A 21,797-nucleotide genomic window follows, 5' to 3' on the forward strand; every position below is an offset into this window, starting at 1 on the left:
CTGTTTGATAAACAAGTAGACACCAAAAAAGAGGTCTGGGGAGAAAGGTGCCATTTTTTTTTTTATTATTATTTTCTACAGACAGTGATGGTAGCATTGTATAGCAGAGGACTGGGGTACCTAAATAAATGCCTCCATCACAAAAACCTGTGTGTTGTTTCTCTTTCTCAATCATCAGCCTTTGTTGTTTTTCCACACTAAACAATTAAGCATTAGGATGTTTAATTTTTGCAAACCCTAGTAGTTACAGGTCCTCCTAAAACAGAACGACATTTCACAGATCAGTGTCTTTCCTGTTGTTCTTTGTTAAACATCATTTTAAAGGTATGCTATTCAATATGATCACAGAAAAAAGGACCAAATGCAGTACTTAATTTTTAGGGACCACCACAATGACAGTTGTAGTTTACTGTTTAGCAATGTAAATCATGGTTATTTCAGTAACACAGTATTCCAAGGATGAGACTTTGTATAGATAATAAAATATTTCTTTTAAAAAATAAAGTATATGTAAGATTTGTAGTTAGTACACAATAACTTGGTGTTGGGTAAAGAGATCCATAAATGTTAAGAACTGCATTGCTGTGTTAATCCTTTGGGTATCATCACAGTTTTCAGATTTATTAGAGTTGCTTTTAATATATAAAGAGAATCTCTTATACTTTCCAATTGTGATATACTTCATCTATTTTTTTTCCACACTTTAATGATTCAGAATTTTAAGTTTTAGAGTAAGAGGGATCCTTAGCTTCTAGCCCAATGTTGTTCCTTCTTCATGTAAGGAAACCACCCAACAGAAGTTAAATGACTTACTCAGAGTCAGTCCAGTATTGGTGGAATTAGGTCTTACTGCTTTTTCTGAGACTCTCTTTTAAAGGTGAAATAAACATTTAGTTTTGAGAATGACTCTTTTCCTCTCATTTCTGTTAGATTAATATATTATATACAAACAAAATCATTAGCCACTACTTGTTTTTTCTTTTCTATTTGCTCCTTCTGTGTAACAATTTCATCAAATCCATAACAAATAATTCTCATCAAATCCATAACAAATAATAAGTAAAATCCTGAAGAAGAGTATTATCCTGCAGAACCATTTTCCCTAAAAAAAATAACATGCTAAATATTTCTGAATATAGTAACTTGAAATACTATAGGAATTCTGATTTGAAGCAGATTAAAATCAGATTTATACCATTAGTCCAATAAACACAAAAATCAACAGAAGCCTTTTCCCCTCTTTGAGCAACTCTAACTTTTAGATATTTCTTAGGGTTTATTTTCCTTTTTCTTTACCCTGCTACTTCCTAGATAAATGAAAACTGTGAATAGAACAGCTCTTTCAGAAATTAAGTATAAGAAGGTGAGAAGGCAGACAATTGCTATTCAATCTTAGAAATAAGTAAAAAAATATTAAGGAAGAAACTATATAGTCCATTTAAAATGAGTTATTTTCTTCATATAACAAAGTAACTTTGATGCAGCAGCACTAGTTCATTATACCTTAATTTACTGGTGGATATCACTGGTCTCAAGAATAAGCAATTTTTCACAAGGGATACTTAAAAAAAGGTAAAATATGGAAAACATAATTTACCAGAAAACACAAATATGGAAAACTCATAACTAGGGATGGGGGAATTGGTAACTTTTTTGGCCTAAATTCAAGCAAAATTCAGTCTTTTAAAAATTTTTTTGCAGTATAGGGGATTATACCCAGTGCTTTGCTCATGCTAGGTAAGTACTCTATCACTAAGCTACATCCCCAGCCCTTTTTATTTTGAAACAGGGTCTAAGTTGTCCAGGCTGACCTCAAACTTGTTGGTTTCCTGACTCAGCCTCCCCCTTAACCTTCCTGGGATCACACGTGTGTACCACCATGCCTGGCCAAAATTCATTCTCGAAAGTGAATTTACCTTCCTTTTTGACCCCTTCTTTAAATAAGGAGAAATATACAAACACAGCATTTTTAAGTTTAAACAAATAAATGCCTGGAGATTTTTTAAGTCAACCCTACAGATTCTGTAAAGGATAATCAATGATTATGATGATCAAGATGAATGAGTTATTCATAATCAAAAGAACGATTCTAAGTGAAATAAGCCAGACTCAAAAAGCCAAGGATCAAATATTTTCTCTTACATATGGAAACTACAGGGGTGGGGGATAAAAGGGGATCTCAAGAAAACAGAAGGGATATCAACAGAGAAGAGGAAGGGAATTGAGAGAGAGGGAAAAGGGAAGGGCATGGAGAAGTAGTAGAGGGGAAATAAAATATACCAAATTATGATATGTTCATGTATGAATATACAAAAAATGAATACTACTTTTGTATATAATTATAGTGCACTAATTAAAAAATAATAGAAGAGAGATGAGAATAGTAGATTATGGTGATTAGGGGGAGGAAGGGGAGGGAAAGAAAAGAGAAACTAGGGAATGAGATTAATTAAATTATGTTCTGGGCATGTAGGAATATGGCATAATGAATCCCACTATTATGTAAATTATCATGCGCCAATAAAAAATAAGAAAAGAATCAAACTATCTTATGCATTTTAAGTATGTTTATGAGCATCCTGTCCTCTGATAATACCTTTCTCATTTGATAAACAGAAAATAATGCCACCAATCATGGAAAAATTATTATAAAGGTTAAATCATTGCCTTAAAAATTTCCACCTTATAGTATTTTTATAAAATTTACAGATACCAATTCATTAAAATATTGTTTCTTAATCCACATTAAAAAAATTTCTAATCGTATTCTTTTTTTTTTTTTTTTTTTTGTACTTAGGTGCTTACCACTGAGCCAACATCCCCAGGCCTTTTTATACTTTTGAGACAGGATCTCGCTAAGTTGCTTAGGGCCTCACTAAATTGCTGAGACTGGCCTCAAACTTGCATTCCTCCTGCCTTCAGTCTCCTGAGTCACTGGGATTTTAAGTGTGAGCTGCCACATCTGCTGGCTTGTATTTTTTACTCTGGCTATTTTAATTTATAGGATTGAAGGGGTCAAGTATGGGATCTTTAATTTTTCAGATAATATTTTTTTCATGGTCAATATAAAAGTGATCTTAATATGCATACTTGAGGGTTGGGGGTGTAGTTTAGTGGTATAGCACTTGCCTAGCATGCATGAGGTCCTGGGTATTAGATCCCCAGGATAGTAATGGGATAGGGAAGCCAGATCAAAAGAAAATGATATGGCGGGGGGGAGGGATAGTTCAGGAAATTATTAAACTAATTTTGCTTTTATTTTCAGGTTTAGTAATAATGCTAACTTCATTTTAATACAATTACATTATTAATTTAATAATCTTCCAGCAGAGAATGGAGAAGGTACTTTTAACTCTCAAATTCTTCAATTTTACTCTTTTCCAAATCATCACCTTCTGATTGCAAGGATTTCTGACAGATACTGGGTTCTTCAATAAAAAAAAATAATAAAATAACGTTTTAAACAATTAGGACCAATGTTATTTCTTTGCATATACTTGGATTTGATGCAGTCATTTATACCCTTCATATTATTAAGATAAAAGGTTTATATTAATAATCAAATGATTTCAAAAGTCATAATCTTTCAATATAGTTCTAATACTCATTGGCTCTTACAATGGCAAGGTCTTTGGATTAAAAAATAATAGTAACAGGATTAGTAAAAACTGAAAATTACAATTTGTTAAAGCTTTTAATATGAGTGTTTCTCATTATAGAATGTAGTTAGCTTAAAATAACACTTGGTTACATCATTTAATATCTTGCTACTCCTAAACTGTTTTACTTTAGGAAAAAAGACCAAAAATTTCTTTTTGAGGAAAGAAAAGGGGGAATATAGAAAGGCAAGATGGTTAAGAATAGGGTAGAGAAAACAGTAGTATAATCTGAATATTTGTAAATTTTAAAAATTAAAAAAAAATATATATTTGTATTTTAAGTAATTACCAAAGGAATTTATTCAAAATTTCCTTGACATTCTGTTGGTGTAATAATATAATGTAAATTAAATGACATGTTAACTAGGTCAAGTATGATATTTAAATAAATTTAAATAAAAACAATCCCTTAAATGCCAGATCTAAAATAATACCACGAGGTATGGGAAAGTATATGTTTTAATTTGTATGTTTAAGAATAATTTATATATATAAACATTTGTATATGCAGAGTAACTCTAGAAAGATACACAAGAAATTGAATAACATTGGTTACTACTTTTCATTGTCTACCCATCTGTAGCATTTAAATTTTGTACTATATGCATATTTTCCCTATTAAAAAATATTAGAATCCACTACTAAAATAAATTTAAATGATTTAAAATGTAATGTCAAAGTAAGAACATAGGCTGATATTTTCCATCATACAAGAAAATATACTATTATTTTTCTAAAACCTACCTAACATAAATTTGGGTATATTTTCTTTCTGACAGATTTACTGTGATCTAAAAACCACAATATTCACTTGATGTTAAATTGGGAAACACATTTTTCCTGTACTTCATTGCTATAGTGTTGTGGACTATGGATTGTCTCAACAGCATGCTAGTATCTTTATTCCCTCTCTCATGGGCTAGCCAACAGCCATCATTTCTCTATGAAAGTCAAGAAATCTTTAAGGAATCTTCAGAAAGATTTTAAGAATCTTATCTGGCAGTGATAAATATCATACCTGCATTATTTTATAGGCATAGAATCAGTGTCAACTTCTCTTTGTTAAATATTCTGCCAAAGGTGTTTGGTATTTTGGTAAAGACGATTTCAAACTAAAGTGGTGACTAAGCAAAGCTCTCACATAAAGCTTGGAATAAGATTTCATAGTTTCAGTGAAAGACATTTGGAAATAAGCAGGACAAAAATATCTCACACAAGAAAAAGTTATTTTTAGAAAACCACTCAAAAATTCAAGTTAAATCTTACTCATTTAAATATTAAAATAACTATAAAACAAAATTTAAAGGAATGACAATACATACATCAGCTTTCAATGGTAGCTGCTTATTAAAAATGAGTATCTGAGGGTGTATTTCAATTTCATCCTCTTCAAATTGTGCAGCTGAGATAAATGTTTATTTTACTGAAAATATTTGCAAAATTACAATATAAATACATGATTATATTAAGATAGGATGACTATATATAATGTATTCTTATCTATAGATATAAAATGAATGCAGTAAATATAGCACACTTTTGATGAATTGTTAGTACACAGTGTTTTCAGTAAAGTACATACAACCTATTATTAAGCAACAATTATCTACTTTTCACATGTACATCTTAGGAAGTTTTTAGGATGGAAGGATACACTAATTCCTCCAATACCCTCTTTAGTTGGTGAAGGGTTAGTACTTCTGCAAATTTTGATTTGTTGTATTTATTTTAGTAACTTATTAGGCTCTTTGCACTTCTTTAACTTGAAACATTATTTCTTTAGTCTGAGTGTTTAAAAAATACCAGCTAACCCATACTTGTAACTTTAGTATAGAATCACGTTCTTATTATCAGTTACTTGAATCAGAATAAAACAGAATCATTAAAATTTTTTTAATTTGGAAAAATTCCCAGAATTAACTTTCAGAGTATTATGGAGGGTGTGTCTTCAAATAGATACAGTCTGAACTGCAATACTAATCTGGACTAGAAATAGTCTTTAAGAATACAAATATGAACTCTACTTTAAAATTCTTTGTTAAATGTATTCGGATTTATTTCAAAAGCATCTTCTACCCTTCTCCATTACACTGATTTAATGGAAACCTGTTACAACAACAGTTCCAACACAAACATATTCATGCAAGAGATCACCCTACAGATTCTAACTACATAGTTATTGGAACACATCCCACCTGTCAAGTGGCATAAATGTACATCTTCTATATACAAAAGGTAAAGTGCATTATTAAATTAGTGAACTGACAGATTGTCTGCCTGGACCATATAGCTTTCAAATAGACAAATGTGAAATTCTCTTATTAGAACCAACTTTTTCAAGTGGTTCCAACTAGCTTTTCCACCCTGTCATTTTTTTTTTTTTTTTGGCCATGCTCTTTAGTGCAAATATGCTTGTGTTTGACTCAAGTTTAAGGGACATGGCAGTTTGGGGCTTTAATAAGGAAAATTATAAAATGTGGCAGAACTTTAATACCTTTATAATACATTGCATCTTTTGCATATAAGCAACAAATTAGTGCTGCTTTCAATTGCTAGGAGCACACTGCCAACAATTATGAGGAACCCGTTTCCAAATTTCATACTATTAGCTTATACTATTACAGTTTGAGTCTGTACCACATTATGCCTGGATTATTATGTGCAAACATCATCAGTGTTTTAGCATTATGCAGTGAACAAGTAATTTTGGTTACTAACTTCAATGCTCATTTTTTACTTCAACGTCCAGTTGCCTTAAGAGTTTAATGTCTTCAAGGCAAAGATCCTATTGTTTTGAGGAATACCATGTACACTTGCAGCTCCATTTACGTTACAAATGACAATAAAATATATATTGCACAGATAAGACTAGTAGCTTATTTAATAAGATACATGGCATTACAAGTCCTATTACCAGAGTTTTGAACTGGATCATGCTTAATTATGGCTAATGAATTCTTGGGAAATTTTAGTATCAAAAATCATAGCATTATTTTCATTTCTCAATGAATATGTTAACTATGAAAAAGTGAAACAAAAGGACTGGTAGAAGCCTTAATGATTCTAAGAGTATATTCAATTGCCAGTATATATCCATCTATCCAATTTGCAGCTTTGAGATGGTAAAAACTTTGAAGTATACATACAAGGCAGAAAATTTGGCTGCTTAACTAATTCCTTACTTAAATAATTAAAGCAAAATTAAACTAATAATTTTATATACAATGAATTAAAATATTTAAGTCTGACATAGTATTGTGTATACATACATATATATGTATATGTACACACACATACTCAAATCTTATCAGACCAAAAAAGAAATCATTTAATCCTAATGGATATAAATATTTTTAAAATGAAGGTTTTAAGAGAGAGCATACACTCATAGCAATAGTGATAGGAATAATCAAATCTTGTAATATTCACAGCTCCAGTTTGCCAAAATCTGACAGGTTGATTATTAATAGGCACTATGATGGGCAGCAATAACAATCAGTAGTACAGTAATTCAAGTGCACATCACTCCTTCATAAACGAAAAACTATATTTTTAGCAAGCCTACAAAGTTATGTTATTTTACAGTTTAAAAATCCTTGCTACTTTTATTGTCTCAACACCCACCATGTGCTATTAACTTTAGTTATTAACATCATCTTCTAACCTTCAGTTGTTCCATAGTGATCCAGATGATCCACAATTATAATAAACTGAGATTCCTCATACTGCTTGAGGAAATGTGAAATATAATCTGCAAACCAATACCAGTATATATGTCTGAGTTACTGATCACTTGTTCTTATGTGACATAAACTAATAAAATTTTCTCAATTCATACCTTAAAAAGTTTTCTTAGAAACTTAAATGCATTTGGAGACAAAGTCTGAAGGAAAAAAACTTAAATAATTTTGAGTTATAGCTTATCAAAGAGCTACATTCTGACCTCAATCCATGCAGCCAGCTCTCATCAACGAGAGCTATATTTGGGGGTTGAAATCAGTGTTCTGGCTCTTAGAACATGATTATATGAACTTACTATGTGGGAGGTGAATAAAGCCAAGATAAAAGACAATTTCATTCAGAATAAAATGCAGCTTAACAGATGAAATTTCAGTTAATACAGGTTGGGTTGGTACACGTATACACTATATCCACTTGTTTAAAAATTGCTTAGGTGTTGAAAAATTGATGTGGCACTTTCTGGAAAGTAATTTTTAATACAGGTAAAGGGATGAGTCTTGTGTAAAGTAAACCTCTTTTAAGTACCTTAAAGAGCACCTTGGAAAATGCCTGAATTTTCCTTTCAAATATGTTTACAACGAATCTAATTTTCAAATAATATTTCCCAGGAAAAAAATTCTAAAGTCTTTAGGAAGAATATTTTTACTTCCCCTTTTGGAATTAAAACACCTGTAAAAGTCTGGTTTATACTGGAAGCTTGACGTGGTTTTAAGGGTGGCAACTGCAAAAGCACTACTGAAGTATATTATTACAGATATAGTTTTATATTAGGTAACTGGTGACCAACCCCTCTGAAGTAGTTAAACAAAACTCATAAAATATAATACCTTGAATTCATGACATATTTTAGGGATAAACCTATCACAATCTTCAAACTAGCATGAAATGCTAAAACACCAAAATTTCCATAGCAAAGCCACTGGATGAAGCCTCCCACTCAATTGTAATGTAAATGAAATTCCTGAACTGTTGGAAAATCAATACAACTATATGGTGCAACAAACAGAAGTGAAGATAAGATTTTAACTAGCTTAGGATACCCAATTAAAATGCTCCCATGGCTTTGATATGGCAACTGTAAACTGTAGGGTTACCACAAAATTTGAAAATTATAGAATACTCTAGTTAATTCTTAAGGAATATTAAAGGTTTAATTATCTAATAAGATTTGATCCTTTAATGGTACTGTTCAATATTATTATCCAATGGACAATATTTTTCTATTTTTTCTTTTATAAATAAATATAATGATGATACTTGATATAAGTTTTTGTTTCTGTGGTAACTGTCCTACAGGTAAGCTTAGCAGTTTTTAATAATATAGGAATGGAATACTGTTTTGGAAATTTGTTAAATAGAAATTCACACTTCCATAATAAGTATGTGTATCTTTTTTTCAGGATTATGTCATAGTGCAATATAAATCTTAGTTATGATATTTAGAAGGTCAGAATGTCACATTTTGTGCTGATTTGCATACTTCAATAGTCTGGAGCAGTTGAAGCAGCTAAACTATTTAGCTCTGGGAAGGTTGGAATTCCCATAAGAATTATAGTGATCTATGTATAACATAACATGAAAATCAGACTTCTTGAAGTATAAACTACTAGAGGTATTACTAATAACAAAGGGCCAAAAAAGAGGAAAAACTTCTTCAAATGATTATGGATCAGTACTTTTAGCCAATTTATGATTTTAAATTTTGCCTGATGGAGTTCAATTTCACTCTAGTCGAGGCATTCTTGTTCTTCACCACTGGCCCTTCTGCCATCCATTCTCTTTTCTTTATGGCTGTTGCAAATTTTCCTCATCTCTTCTTCATACTTGATAAAATTCTCCCCAAACCTTGTCCAAGCTTTGAATGGAACAGTAATAGTATTACGGTAAGGTGGCCTCACCTCACTTACCTTCAGGAAAATTCCATATTTATTAGAGCCCACATCAAAGTAGAACCTTTTATTGTCCACTCTGAAAGAAGTCCCCTCTGGGAGTTCAAGTGGGTCATCATCTCCACCTCTTCGTTCTTCTATGTCCCCTTCGCCATAGTCTTCAATCAGCTGAACCAAGGCATCACGAAACTCAATCATTCCTTGTGCTGGGAGGACAATAGTCTGTTCTTGGCCCAAACTGTGGCCAAAATAACCTATCATGCCGGTTCCCCGCATCATGGTTTGTCTAATTCTTAGGAAGCGACCCCGCTGATTTTCCTTTAGGTCTAGGTAATATTTCCTATTGTCTCTCTCTATATAGTCTGTTTTGAGGACACTGTGAGTATGCTCTTCAGACCCCACGGAGACTGGCGGGGAGGGTGCTGAGTGCTTCTGCCTCCTCCTGGAACCTTGCTCTTTGCTGTGACCATGCTCTTGCCTGTGGCCTTTCAGGCCCAGGTGGGCGTAATGCTCGATGAAGTCCCCTAAACAGTCCTTCAGCTCCGCTGCTACAGACAAGGATAGGGTCAGCTTACTCTTTCTGATATTGTCCTGCCGGCCTCTCCCTATCCAGACTTCGGCTATCTTTAGGAACCGGCCCCGGGAGCTTTGCTTCACGTCTAGGTAAAACCTCTTTTTTTGGATGTCCACTCGTTTGGAGGCCAGCTCCTGGATTTCGGTTGTGCCCCCAGCCTGATTAGGGGTGGCTGAAGCAGCATAGTGGGGGTAGTGAGAGTGCTGGGCCTGGGGATACAGTCTACTCTTGCTTAGGCCAGAGCCCCCTATATTCTTGCCTCCACGGCCGCGGCCGCCGCCGCCTCCCCTCCGCCTGGCTCTTTCCATCTTCAGCTGCAAGTGACAAACAGACACACAGGGTGGGGTGGGGGAGGGGTGTTGAGAACAATCGCAGACGCCCCTCAGCCTGCAGTGCCCCCGCCCAGGACCCCCACATCCGCTAGAAGCCCATGGCTCTGGCCTGTGCCCGATCGTCGTCGTCGGCGGCGGCGACGGCGGCTCCCGGCTCAGCACTGGGTACACAGCATCCCTCCGCCACCCTCGGGCCTCCTATTCCCGCACGCAGCCAGGCCGCCCACCTCAGGCTCCGCAGCCCTGGGGTCCCCAATCAGCAGGCACTCACATCATCTCTGCCATCATCGCCGCCACCGATGCCCTTCACGACCGCCGCCGCCGCCGCCAGCTCTCGGCCCCTCTGCTGCAGCCGCCGCAGCCGCCGCCCCCCGCCTCCTCCCCCGCCGCTGCCCGCACTGCCCCCCGCCGGAGCAGCGGGGCAGGGGCATCGCCTGCGGCGCCCACCGCCACCGCCGCCGCCGCCCCTTCTGCGGCCGCTGCCTCTCTTCGGGCACCGGCCCGACACCAGCGGGGAGGGGAGGGAGGAGGCGGGGAGGCTGACGGCGGGGGGCGGGGGGTGGACCCCGCCTCCCCGGTACAGCCAGCTGAAGGGATGAAGGGGTCTGGAGCCGTCCCTCGAGACGCGCCCTGACAGAAGCCCAGCGCGTGGGGCTGGAACGTGCGTGTGAGGTGACGAGACAGGTGTGAAGATGGGAATAAGGATAGGGTGGTAGGAGTGCTCAGACTTCCACGGATTCCGCCGGGATGTCGGACTCTGGCGGCTCACCGGCACCGGCACGGCGACTACACTTCCCGACGTGCTCAGCGGCATCCAACATTTGCGCATGCGTGCCACGGCGCGCCAGCCCCAGTGGAAAGGACTGTGGTGGGAGGGCTACCACGCCGCGCGAGCGCTATCATTCGGGGGCGGAGCCAGGGAAAAGACGGTCTCCCAGAGCTGATGTGTACGGTGCGCGACAGTGAAACTCCCATGTGGACTCTGCAGCGCCGGAGTGAATTTGGTTGATTTGGTGCCTAGCCTGGATGCCCGGATTACAGGCCTTGGTGTTGTGGCGTTCCACAAAACTTCCAGCTGGAGAATTCCCGTTGAACTGGCTCTTCTCAGGGTAACGTACCCTCGCCACTCCTGCTTCCCTTAGCTTCCCACCCCGGGGGATGCCATTTTAAGCTTTTCCGACACTTGGAGGTGTTCAGACCTCTGGTGCAGGTCCCTGGGCTGTTTGGGAGATTCGTAGAAACGGACTGTCTCTTTTTCCTGTTCCCTCCGGGAAGAGGAGCCCAGACCGCGGGTAGGCCTTCTTGGAGTTTTATCAGTCTGTAGCTGTGCTTCCACGCCCCTTCCGCCCCCTGCTTTTGTGACTGGTTGTCTATTGGTTGGAACTATCTTTCGTTTCTGATCTTTTGCTATTCCTATCATCGAGACACTCCATGTTTACCTAACAAAAGTCTAGGGAAAAAACCTGGTGTCTGTGGTTTAGCAAGTTGTGTTGTGTTTCTTCAGTGTATATTCAGTTTTCTTCTGGTTGGATCTGACTTGTTCTCTGGATAGATTTGATATGTAAAGATATTACTTCCTGTTAGAGATGGCAATAAAATTTTTAGGGTGTGTGTTTAGATTTCATATGGTTTACTGACCATATAAAGGATGTTGGAGGTCCAGATGGGTAGGGCAGTTCAGATTTCCTTGACATAGTTTTCTCCATTTATTTAACTTGGGGATTGAACCCAGGGTCTCCCACTGAACTATATCCCCAGCCCTGTTAGTTTTTCGATGATTGGGAATTGAACCTAGGACACTGCACATGCTAGGCAAGTCCTCTACCACTGAGCTCCCTGTATTAATGCAACAAGTACTTAACAGAGATCCCAACAATGTATAAAGCAGAAAAATCTCTTTGCTATTAGTGCTTACGTTTTAGTGGAAAAAGATGTGCAAAAAGTAAAATGTGTAGTATGCTGGGAGGTGAAAATCCTATGGAGGATAATATAAGAAAGGAATGACGAGTGTGGGTGGGATCTGTAATTTTACAATAATTGGTCTGGGAAAAACCTCACTGAGAAGCTAATTGAGTAAAGAGCTGAAAGAATTGAGAGATTGATTACCTTGTGACTATCTTATTTCCTGTGGAATTTTGACCCAGTGGACAAGTGGGGGATAGGACATAGATATAAATGGTTGTGATATTGATAGTTATGGTGATGATGGAAGTCCATAAATATCCAACTCAAATACCTTTAATTGATTTCTGTTTAACTCTGGAAAGTTAAATATTGAATTATATGTGGTTATATTACAACTCATAATTAACCCATAGGCCCTTTATGGATTTGTTTTTATCAAAGTATTATTGTTGGAGTAGTAAGTAACTTAAACCATCTTTTTCTTTCTGTCTTCCTTTTTTTCTTAACAGAATCTCACTATGTTGCCTAGGCTGGTCATGAACTCTTGTGCTCAAGTGATCCTCCTACTTTAGACATGTGCTACTATGCCTTGCTTTTTAATATCTTTGCTTGTCAGTTCAAAATCCTTCACTAAGGGTTTATTCTAATCCAGCTAGTGTAAAGTTTTTTCCTGATTTTCTGTGCAGTCTGCTTCTTGGGCTGGTCTTTCCTTTTGGGGTTAATGGACTATTGTGAATAATGCATTCATGAGAAGTCAGGCAGAGAAGCAGGAGTACTCTATGACCTTGTAGTTTCATATCTAGGAACCTTTAGAAATAATAATAATAATAATAATAATAATGATGATGTCTAGAAACCCCCACGTGTGTACATGGGTGTTCACTGAGGATTATTTATGGTAATTTTTTCAAATATCCTGTCATCAGTAAGGAATAGTTAAATAAATCATCATAGCTAAAGATAATGGAATTTTTAAAATTAAATTATTTATTTATTCTAATTTGTTATTCATGATGGCAGAATGCAATTCATTTCATGTTACACATATAGAGCACAAGTTTTCAAGTCACTGATTGTACACAAAGTATTTTACACCATTCATGTCTTCATATATGTACTTAGGTTAATGATGTCTAACTCATTCTACAATCATTCCTACCCCTTTACCTCCTCCTTTCCCCTCCTTCCCCTTTGCACTATCTAAAGTTCCATTCCTCCCATGCCCCCCCCCCCCCCAATCACCATTATGAGTCAGCATCCTCATATCAAAGAAAACATTCGGCCTTTGGTTTTGTGGGATTGGCTTGCTTCACTTAGCATTATATTCTCCAACTTCATCCATTTACCTGCAAATGCCATGATTTTATTCTCTTTTATGCTGAGTAACGTTCCATTGTGTATATATGCCACATTTTTTTAATCCATTCATCCACTGAAGGGCATCTAGGTTGGTTCCATAATTTAGCTATTGATATGGCTGTGTCCCTATAGTATGCTGTTTTTAAGTCCTTTGGGTATAAACCGAGGAGTGGGATAGCTGGGTCAAATGGTGGTTCCAAGTTTTCTAAGAAATCTCCATACTGCTTTACATATTGGCTGCACCAATTTGCAGTCCCAACAGCAATGTATGATTGTGCCTTTCCCCTCATATCCTCACCAACACTTATTATTGTCTGTATTCTTTTTTTTAAATATTTATTTTTTAGGTGTAGATGGACACAACACAATGCCTTTATTTTTATGTGGTGCTGAGGATCGAACCCAGGTCCCGCCCGTGCGAGGCGAGCGCTCCACTCCCGAGCCACAATCCCAGCCCTATAGTTTGTATTCTTGATAGCTCCCCTTCTGACTGGAGTGAGATGAAATCTTAGAGTACTCTGTTTATCATAGCTAAAGATAATGGAATTTTATATTGTCTTAAGAGATCAGATTAAGAGGAGGTGTTAGGGCCAGGATGTATGTAGCTCAGTGATAGAAGCCCTGGGTTTTATCCCCAACATGGTTAAAAAAAATTGGTATTAGGTTTTAGGTTTTAGTTATCCTGTTAACAAAGATGCTTTCATTGGAAAAACCAAAGTCAAGCTGACATCAGCAATAAGAGGTTATTTGTTGGACTGAGGCTGTAGTAGCTCAGTGACAGACTGTTTGCCTACACATGTGAGGTGTTGGGTTTAATCCTTAGCACCACATAAAAAATAAACAAATAAAATAAAGGCATATTGTCCATCTACAACTACTAAAAAAAAAATTAAAAAAGAGGTTATTTGTTGACAGCTTTAATAGATACATCCTGAGGTAGAGTGGCTTTATGACAATTTTCTGGCCCTGTGCATTGACTTCTATGAAACCACCTTCAGGGTGGTTTCTTGTATAGCTATAATAAGATGGATAGCTTCATCAAACATATATATATATATATATATATATATATATATATATCCATACATATACATATATACATCTATATGTATATATACACACATATACACATACATATATTCACATATATACATATATATGTGTGGTGTGTGTATCTATCTATCTATCATCTATCTATCTATATATATCCTTCATATCTAGCAGGAGCAAAAGCATCCTTTCCCTCATCATAGAAGTAGTGTCCTGAGTTATTGTAATTGGGCTATCTTGGAACCAATAATTAAAACCAGGAGATGGATTCCAGAGAACTGAGACTTGGGTTATAGTTTCTTATCTCTGAATTGATTGTATGATGTTGAGAATGGAATTTTCCTGTTGGACTTAAGACAATTAGATTTCACCTCCGATATTGGTGGTGAGGTCTGTTTCAACCAAAAAGCTTTACCTATTACACATGGTGGGGTATGGAATAGATTGCTCTTAAAACATACTGCACACAATGGGCCTGTAACCCTCTTCTTTCCTAGTGTGTGTATATATATATATTTGGTATTGGGGATTGAACCTAGAGCCTCTAGCATGCTAGGCAAATGCCCCACCACTGAATTATTTCCTAGTCCCCTTCTTTTATAGTATTAAGGTAACTAGCCTCTTTTTCCTCCATGCATTCCTGTTTTTATTAAAACCATAAGACATGTATATTCTCAGGATTCTAAGTTGAAAAAGTGTGTTTACACTGCTTATTATTTATAGAGGCCTTTCATATTGCTCCTCAGATTGCAAGAAAGATGTAGATGGAGGAGAGAGGGTGGAAAAGGAGAGGGGAAAGAGAGGGTGGGGAGGGAAAGGGAAATAGTATGGGGACAGAGAATGGGAATGAGAGAATGAATTTTGTGCATGTTGAGAGAAGCAAATGAAATTTAGAATATTGTACCCCACTCTTAACATATCTGACCTCAGTGCTATTCTGTTCCCTGTAGGGGCCCTTATTAACTGATATGCATCCTCCTGGATTGTTTTTTACATTTACATATACAGTCAGCTCTCTATGAATCCATGGGTTATCATCATCATCAGTAGATTCAGCCTATCATGGATCAAAAATATTCAGAAAAAATTGTGTCTGTACTGAGCCATTTTTTTCTTGTCATTATTTCCTTAACAATATAGTATAACAATTACGTGGCATTTACATCGTATTAGGTATTATAAGTCATCTAGAGATATAATATATATAGGCTATATTGCAAATACACCACCATTTTATATGGGACTGAGTATCTACTCATTTTGGTATGTGGGGGGTGGTCCTGGAACTAATCGCCCATAAGTACTGAGGGGCAACTATACACAGAATTTCATCTTATATTAAAATTTAAATGGTAACTATTGCTGACAGTTTTTCCTGTTTCACTTAGCACATATCATAGAGAACTTGCTAATACATAGTTCTGTTTTCTTTTACTGTCTGCTTAGTTTGCTATATTGTGGATGTGTCATTGTTTAACTATTAATTTACTAATTGCTTTCAGTATTTTTGCTATTATAAATAGTAATGAGCAACCTTTACTTTTTTGTGTATATATGCCAGTATTTCCACAGCGTAGGTGTAGTTGCTAATTTGAAGGTTATGCAGATTTAACTTTTGGTGTCTTCTACAAAACATCTCTCAAAATGGTAGGACTAGTTTTTTTGCTCTCTTGCAAACACTGTAAATGATCAGTTTTTTAAATTTTTGCCAATAATGGAATAGCCAGTTGTGTTGACCCCATTTATTGAACAGTTTGAACAGTGATTAGAATGCTTCCTTTATCCTATGTCAAGATTCCATATTTACCAGATCTATTTCTGGAGATGGTATGGTATGTTGTATTTATTTATTTAGTACGTATTTTTAAGGTATACAATATTAAGTTTTGAAATATGTGGAGTGAAATGATTACTAATGGTTAAGCAAGTTAATATCCATCAGCTTCTACAGTTACCTTTTATTTTCTTTGTTTGGTAAGAGCATCTAAAATCTACTCACTTCATAAAACTTCAGTGTACTATGTAATGTACATGAAAACTGTAGTTTTCATGTTATATCTTAGATCTTTAGACTTATTTATTTTTTGTAACAAAGTTTGTACCCTTTGACCTTCCTTCTTCTCTTTTCCTTCCCCTCCTGACTCTAGTAGTCAGGGTCTAATGTTTGTTTCTAAGTATTTGAACTTTCCAAAGATTCTATATTTAAGTGAGATCATGCCATGTTTTTCCTTTTTGATTCTGACTTATTTCACTTAACATAGTATTCTCCAGGTATATACATATTGTTACAAATGGCAGTATTTCTATCTTATTGAAGTCTGAATAATATTCTATTTTGTGTGTGTGTGTGTGTGTGTGTGTGTGTGTGACAATTTCTTTATCCATTCATTCCTTGATGGACACTTACTTCCATACCTTAGCTATTGTGAATAATGCTGCAGAATGTGGAAGCTGAGATATCTCTATGAAGTGCTGATTTTTTTTGGGGGGGAGTGGGCACTAGGATTGAACCCAGTGGTGCTTAATCATTGAACCACATCCCCAGCCCTTTTTATATTTTTTTTAGAGAAAGGGTCTCACTGAATTGCTTAGTTCCTCACTAAGATGCTGAGGCTGGTTTTGACTTTGTGATTCTCCTGCCTTAGCCTTCTGTGCTGCTGGGTCATCGTGGTTTTGATTTGCATTTCCCTGATGATTACTGATGCTGAGCACCTTTTCATATACTGTTTGGTCATTTTTGTATCTGATTTGGAAAAATCTATATTCCAGGTTCTTTGCCCATTTTTAAATTGTTATTTGCTTGTGAGTTTATGAGTTTCTTATATATTTTGGATACTAATTATTTATTATATATATGATTTGAAAAATTTTTTTCATTCTCTAGACTTTTTTATTTTGTTGATTGTTGCCTTGCTATTCAGAAGCCTTTTAACTTGATGTAGTCTTACTTGTTTATTTTTACTTTTGTTGCCTGAACTTTTGATGTGATATCCAAACATTGTGGTCAAGACCAGTTATCAAGGAACTTTTCTTTTAGTTTTAGTTCTTTAATCCATTTTGTGTTGATTTTTATGTATGGTATAATAGAAGCATTCAGGTTTATTATTTGTGTTTGTGTGGTGGTAGGGGTTGAACCCAGGGTCTTAAACGTGCGAGGCAGGTGCCCTACCTCCTATGTCCCCAGCCCTAGGTTTATTCTTTTGGATGTGGATATATACTTTCTTTTTTTTTAAAATATTTTATTTATTTTTTGTAGCTGTACACAATAACTTATTTATTTTTATGTGGTGCTGAGGATCAAACCCAGGGCCTTGCACATGTGAGGCGAGTGCTCGCTCTACCACTGAGCCATAACCCCAGCCCCATGGATATCTACTTTCTAAGTACCATTTCTTTAACTTTTTTTTTTTTTTATTGTTGTACTAGGAATTGAACCCAGGGCTTCAAACATGCTAGAGAAGTGCTCTACCACTGAGCTGCACTCTCCAGCCCTTTATTCATTTTATTTTGAGACAAGGCCTTGCCCAGGCTGACCTTGAACTTTTGGTCCTCCTCTCAGGATTCTAAGTAGCTGGAATTGCAGGTGTTTGCCACTAGGCCTGGCTCCCAACATTTATTGAAGAGATTATTGAAGTGTCTTCTTGGAAACCTTTTCCAAAATTAATTTACTGTGTATGCTTTGGTTTATTTCTGACATCTCTGTTCTGTTCCATTGGTCTTTGTGTCTGTTTTTATGCTAATGCCATACTGTTTTATCATTATAGCTTAGTAATATAATTTGAAATCAGGAAGTTGAGATACCTCCAACTTCATTTTTCCTTCTCTTTTTAATTTTCTGGGAATGTAGCTCAGTGGTAGGGGGTTTGCCTACCATGTGTGAGGCTCTGGCTTCTATCCCCAGCTTGGGGTGGGAGGGAATGTTTTGATTATTTCAAATCTTTTGTTCCATACCAATTTTGGAATTGATTTTTTTTTAAAATTCTGTGAGAAATGCCACTGGGATTTAAAAAAAATACTTGTTTTTAAAAAATGTAGTTGGACACAAAACCTTTGTTTTATTTATTTATTTTTATGTGGTACTGAGGATCAAACCCAGGGCCTCACACGTGCTAGGTGAGTGCTCTACCACTGAGCCACAACCACAGCCCTGCCACTGGAATTTTGACAGGAATTGTGTTCACTTTGTATATCTCTTTAGTTTTTAACAATATTCATTCTCCTAATTCATGAACATGAGGTATCTTTTTTGGATCATCTTCAGTTTCTTTCATCATTATTTTATATTTTATAGTTTCATTTTACAGGTTATTTGCTTACTTGATTAAATTTATTAAGTTCCTGAGTATGTTATGCTTTTTTTTTTTTTTTAAAGAGAGTGAGAGAGGAGAGGGAGAGAGAGAGAGAGAGAGAGAGAATTTTTAATATTTATTTTTTAGTTCTCGGCGGACACAACATCTTTGTTGGTATGTGGTGCTGAGGATCGAACCCGGGCCGCACGCATGCCAGGCGAGCGCGCTACCGCTTGAGCCACATCCCCAGCCCTATGTTATGCTTTTTGATATATCAAAAAACATCACAAATGATATGTTTTTCTCTTTTTGATAGAAGATTTTTGGTGTAAGGAAATACAATTGATTTTTTTGTGTATTGATTTTGTATTCTACTTAACTGAATTCATTTATTCTTTCTTTTTAAAAAATATTTACTTTTTAGTTTTTTTTTTTAAGGTGGACACAATATCTTTATTTTATTTTTATGTGGTGCTGAGGATCGGACCCAGTGCCTCACGCATGCCAGGCAGTTGCGCTACCACTTGAGCCACATCCCCAACCCTTAGTTCTTTCTTTTAATGGAGTCTTTAGGATTTTCTACATAAAGAATTGACTCTATGTGTTTTGTTCCATTGATTTATTTCTCTATTTTTACATCATTTCTACTATTTTGATTACTGTAGTTGTGTAGCATTTCATATTTGATAGTGTTTTCCCTTATTTGTGTTATTTTTTTAAAAAAATTACTTCTCGAGCTTTTTCTCTGTGAGCTTTTTCGTTTTTTTTTTTTTTTTTTGTTTTTGTTTTTGTTTTGTGGTACTGAGATGTAGTGAAGTATGGGTTTTTTGTCTCATGAAGAGTGAGACCCAAGGACAGAATTTAGTTTTTAAACAGGAAGAGCTCTCACAAAGGAGGGGTTCCAAATGAGTTGTCCTTCCCTGTGACCTTTAATATAAACTATGTGGTTCTGTGAAAAAATCCTGCTGACAATTTTTTTCTTGGTATTAATTTTTTTGTACTGCGAATTGCACCCGGGGACACTTAATCACGGAATCATCCTCAGTCCTTTTTAATATTTTTATTTTGAGACATTGTCTCATGAAGTTGTTTAGAACCTCCTAAATTGCTGAGGCTGGCCTTGAATTTGTGATCCTCCTGCCTCAATTTCCTGAGTCACTGGGATTACAGGTACATGCCACCCCCTGGCCTTGGTATTACTTTTTGAGTGTATTGATTTAATTAGTATAGTTACAGTTTCGAATCTAGCCATCTAGGAAATCTTTGTCTTTTCTGGTCATTTACGTTTTTTGGTACTAGGGATTAAATGCAAGAGGCACTTTGCCACTGAGCTATATTCCTAGTCTAAGTTTTATTTTGAGACGGTCTCAGACCCATGCTAAATTGCTGAGGTTGGTCTTGAACCTGTGGTGCTCCTCCCTCAAACTCCCGAGTCTCTGGGTTATAGGCACACACTATCATGTTCAGCCTCCAGTCCTTTTTTGATGTCAGTAGTTGTCTTTAAAATTTTCTAGTTGTCTTTAAAATGGCCCTTATATTTTTTGTTGTTTATTCTAGATAGGTGGTCATTTTTTTGCTGTTATTGATTTTAGATATAAATTTTGGATATAATTTGTGTAATTTAGATTTGTATATATTTGAATTTGATTTTGGGTATATATAGAAACTGCTTAATTTGCATATGAATGAAATCTGGTCACCTGTTAAATGCAGAGGTAGAATTACCTTCTCTTAAAGAGGTACTGGGGAATTTTTAAAATTTTTATTTTAGGAGACTTTAGTTCTTTGATAAAAGTTAAGGTGATCTTCCCCTTTGGCAAAATGCTTAATATGAGGAAAGATTCAGACAGAAGATACTTTTTGGACAATTTCTTCATGGAGAAATAAGAAATTAGGATGATTTCATATTCTTTTCTTTATGCCTTTGTTTCTGTCTGATTCTAGTGTTCTTGTCTCTGCATTCTTATAATCCCTTCTCCAGTTAGTTTTGCAGGTTAGCTATCAAGAGGATAGCAGAGATTCATCTTCTCTTTAGCTCTCTTTGAAGCTAAGATGCTAGTAGGAATAATAGAAGCCATCAGAAAAAATACCTCCTCCTGTAAATTTTGATGTGAAGCATGAGAAATCACCTCTTGATACCAGATCTCTCTCTCTCTCTCTCTCTCTCTCTCTCTCTCCCCCTCCCTCCCTCTCTTTTTTTTGGCAGAGGATGGTGGTGGGGTATCAGGGATTGAACTCAGGGACACTTGACCACAGAGCTACATTCCCAGCTCTATTTTGTATTTTTGGTCTCATTGAGTTGTTTAGTGCCTCGCTTTTGCTGAGGCTGGCTTTGAACTTGCAATCCTTCTGCCTTAGCCTCCCTGGCTACTATGATATAGGTATGAGGCAGTACCCGCCCCACCCAGATCTATTTTTGCTGTTAATTCATAAATCAGAATCACTGAACTACAGGGGAATGGTAATTGGTCTGGAAAAGAACTTTTTTCCTTGTAGGAGGTACACAAAAGGGCTGGGGATGTGGCTCAGGGGTAAAGTGCTCCTGGGTTCAATCCCTGTTACCAAAACCAACCAACCAAAAAACAATTAATTACCAAATTGTGTTCCTGGTTTATGGGCAGTGTGGCTGGCTTTTCACTATGTTACAGCAGAGAGACAGAAGCTTTTATCTTTTCTCCTGTGCTACCATTTTAGTGGCATTTCATTTCATTCGTCCCATTTACACTTTATTTCACTTGGCTTTATTAATACAGAATTGTGCTTTAGATAATATTTGACAGTTATGAAAATTTGTTAGGTACGTAGAAGAGCTAAATCTCTCAAAACATCCTACTACTTTTTATAATTACTAAATTTGACTCAATGCTAATAGATAGCTTTATTTAGTTTTTCTGATTGACTTGCTTGAGTTTTTGGGAGAGAAGTTAAGATTATCAGAAATATAATAATAGATTGATCAAAGTCTTAAAAGTCTTTTTTAAGGGATTTAATGAAGAACT

The 21,797-nt window shown here is 36.3% G+C and overlaps 2 protein-coding genes across 3 annotated transcripts in view; one reads left to right on the top strand and one right to left on the bottom strand.

Annotated features, from left to right (window-relative positions):
• Nucleotides 1–10,520, bottom strand: part of Purg (purine rich element binding protein G) — a 36,821-nt gene extending 26,301 nt beyond the window's left edge. The window contains exons 1-2 of one of the 2 annotated variants that reach the window (XM_026414044.2): nucleotides 10,467–10,520; nucleotides 9,308–10,177 (exon numbers count right to left, since the gene is read on the bottom strand). In XM_026414044.2, the coding sequence (XP_026269829.1) occupies nucleotides 9,308–10,171 (864 nt within the window). In that variant the 5' untranslated portion in view covers nucleotides 10,172–10,177; nucleotides 10,467–10,520. Of the gene's footprint in view, nucleotides 1–7,096; nucleotides 10,178–10,466 lie in introns of those variants that run through there. The other variant, XM_026414043.2, reaches the window with a different exon arrangement.
• A 614-nt stretch (nucleotides 10,521–11,134) lies between these two features.
• Nucleotides 11,135–21,797, top strand: part of Wrn (WRN RecQ like helicase) — a 141,853-nt gene continuing 131,190 nt past the window's right edge. The window contains exon 1 of the mRNA XM_077792648.1: nucleotides 11,135–11,304. The gene's annotated coding sequence lies outside the window, so the exon portion shown is untranslated. The remainder of the gene's footprint in view (nucleotides 11,305–21,797) is intronic.

Source organism: Urocitellus parryii, chromosome 14, assembly GCF_045843805.1.
Source record: "Urocitellus parryii isolate mUroPar1 chromosome 14, mUroPar1.hap1, whole genome shotgun sequence".
In the NCBI taxonomy this organism is placed as follows: domain Eukaryota; kingdom Metazoa; phylum Chordata; class Mammalia; order Rodentia; family Sciuridae; genus Urocitellus; species Urocitellus parryii.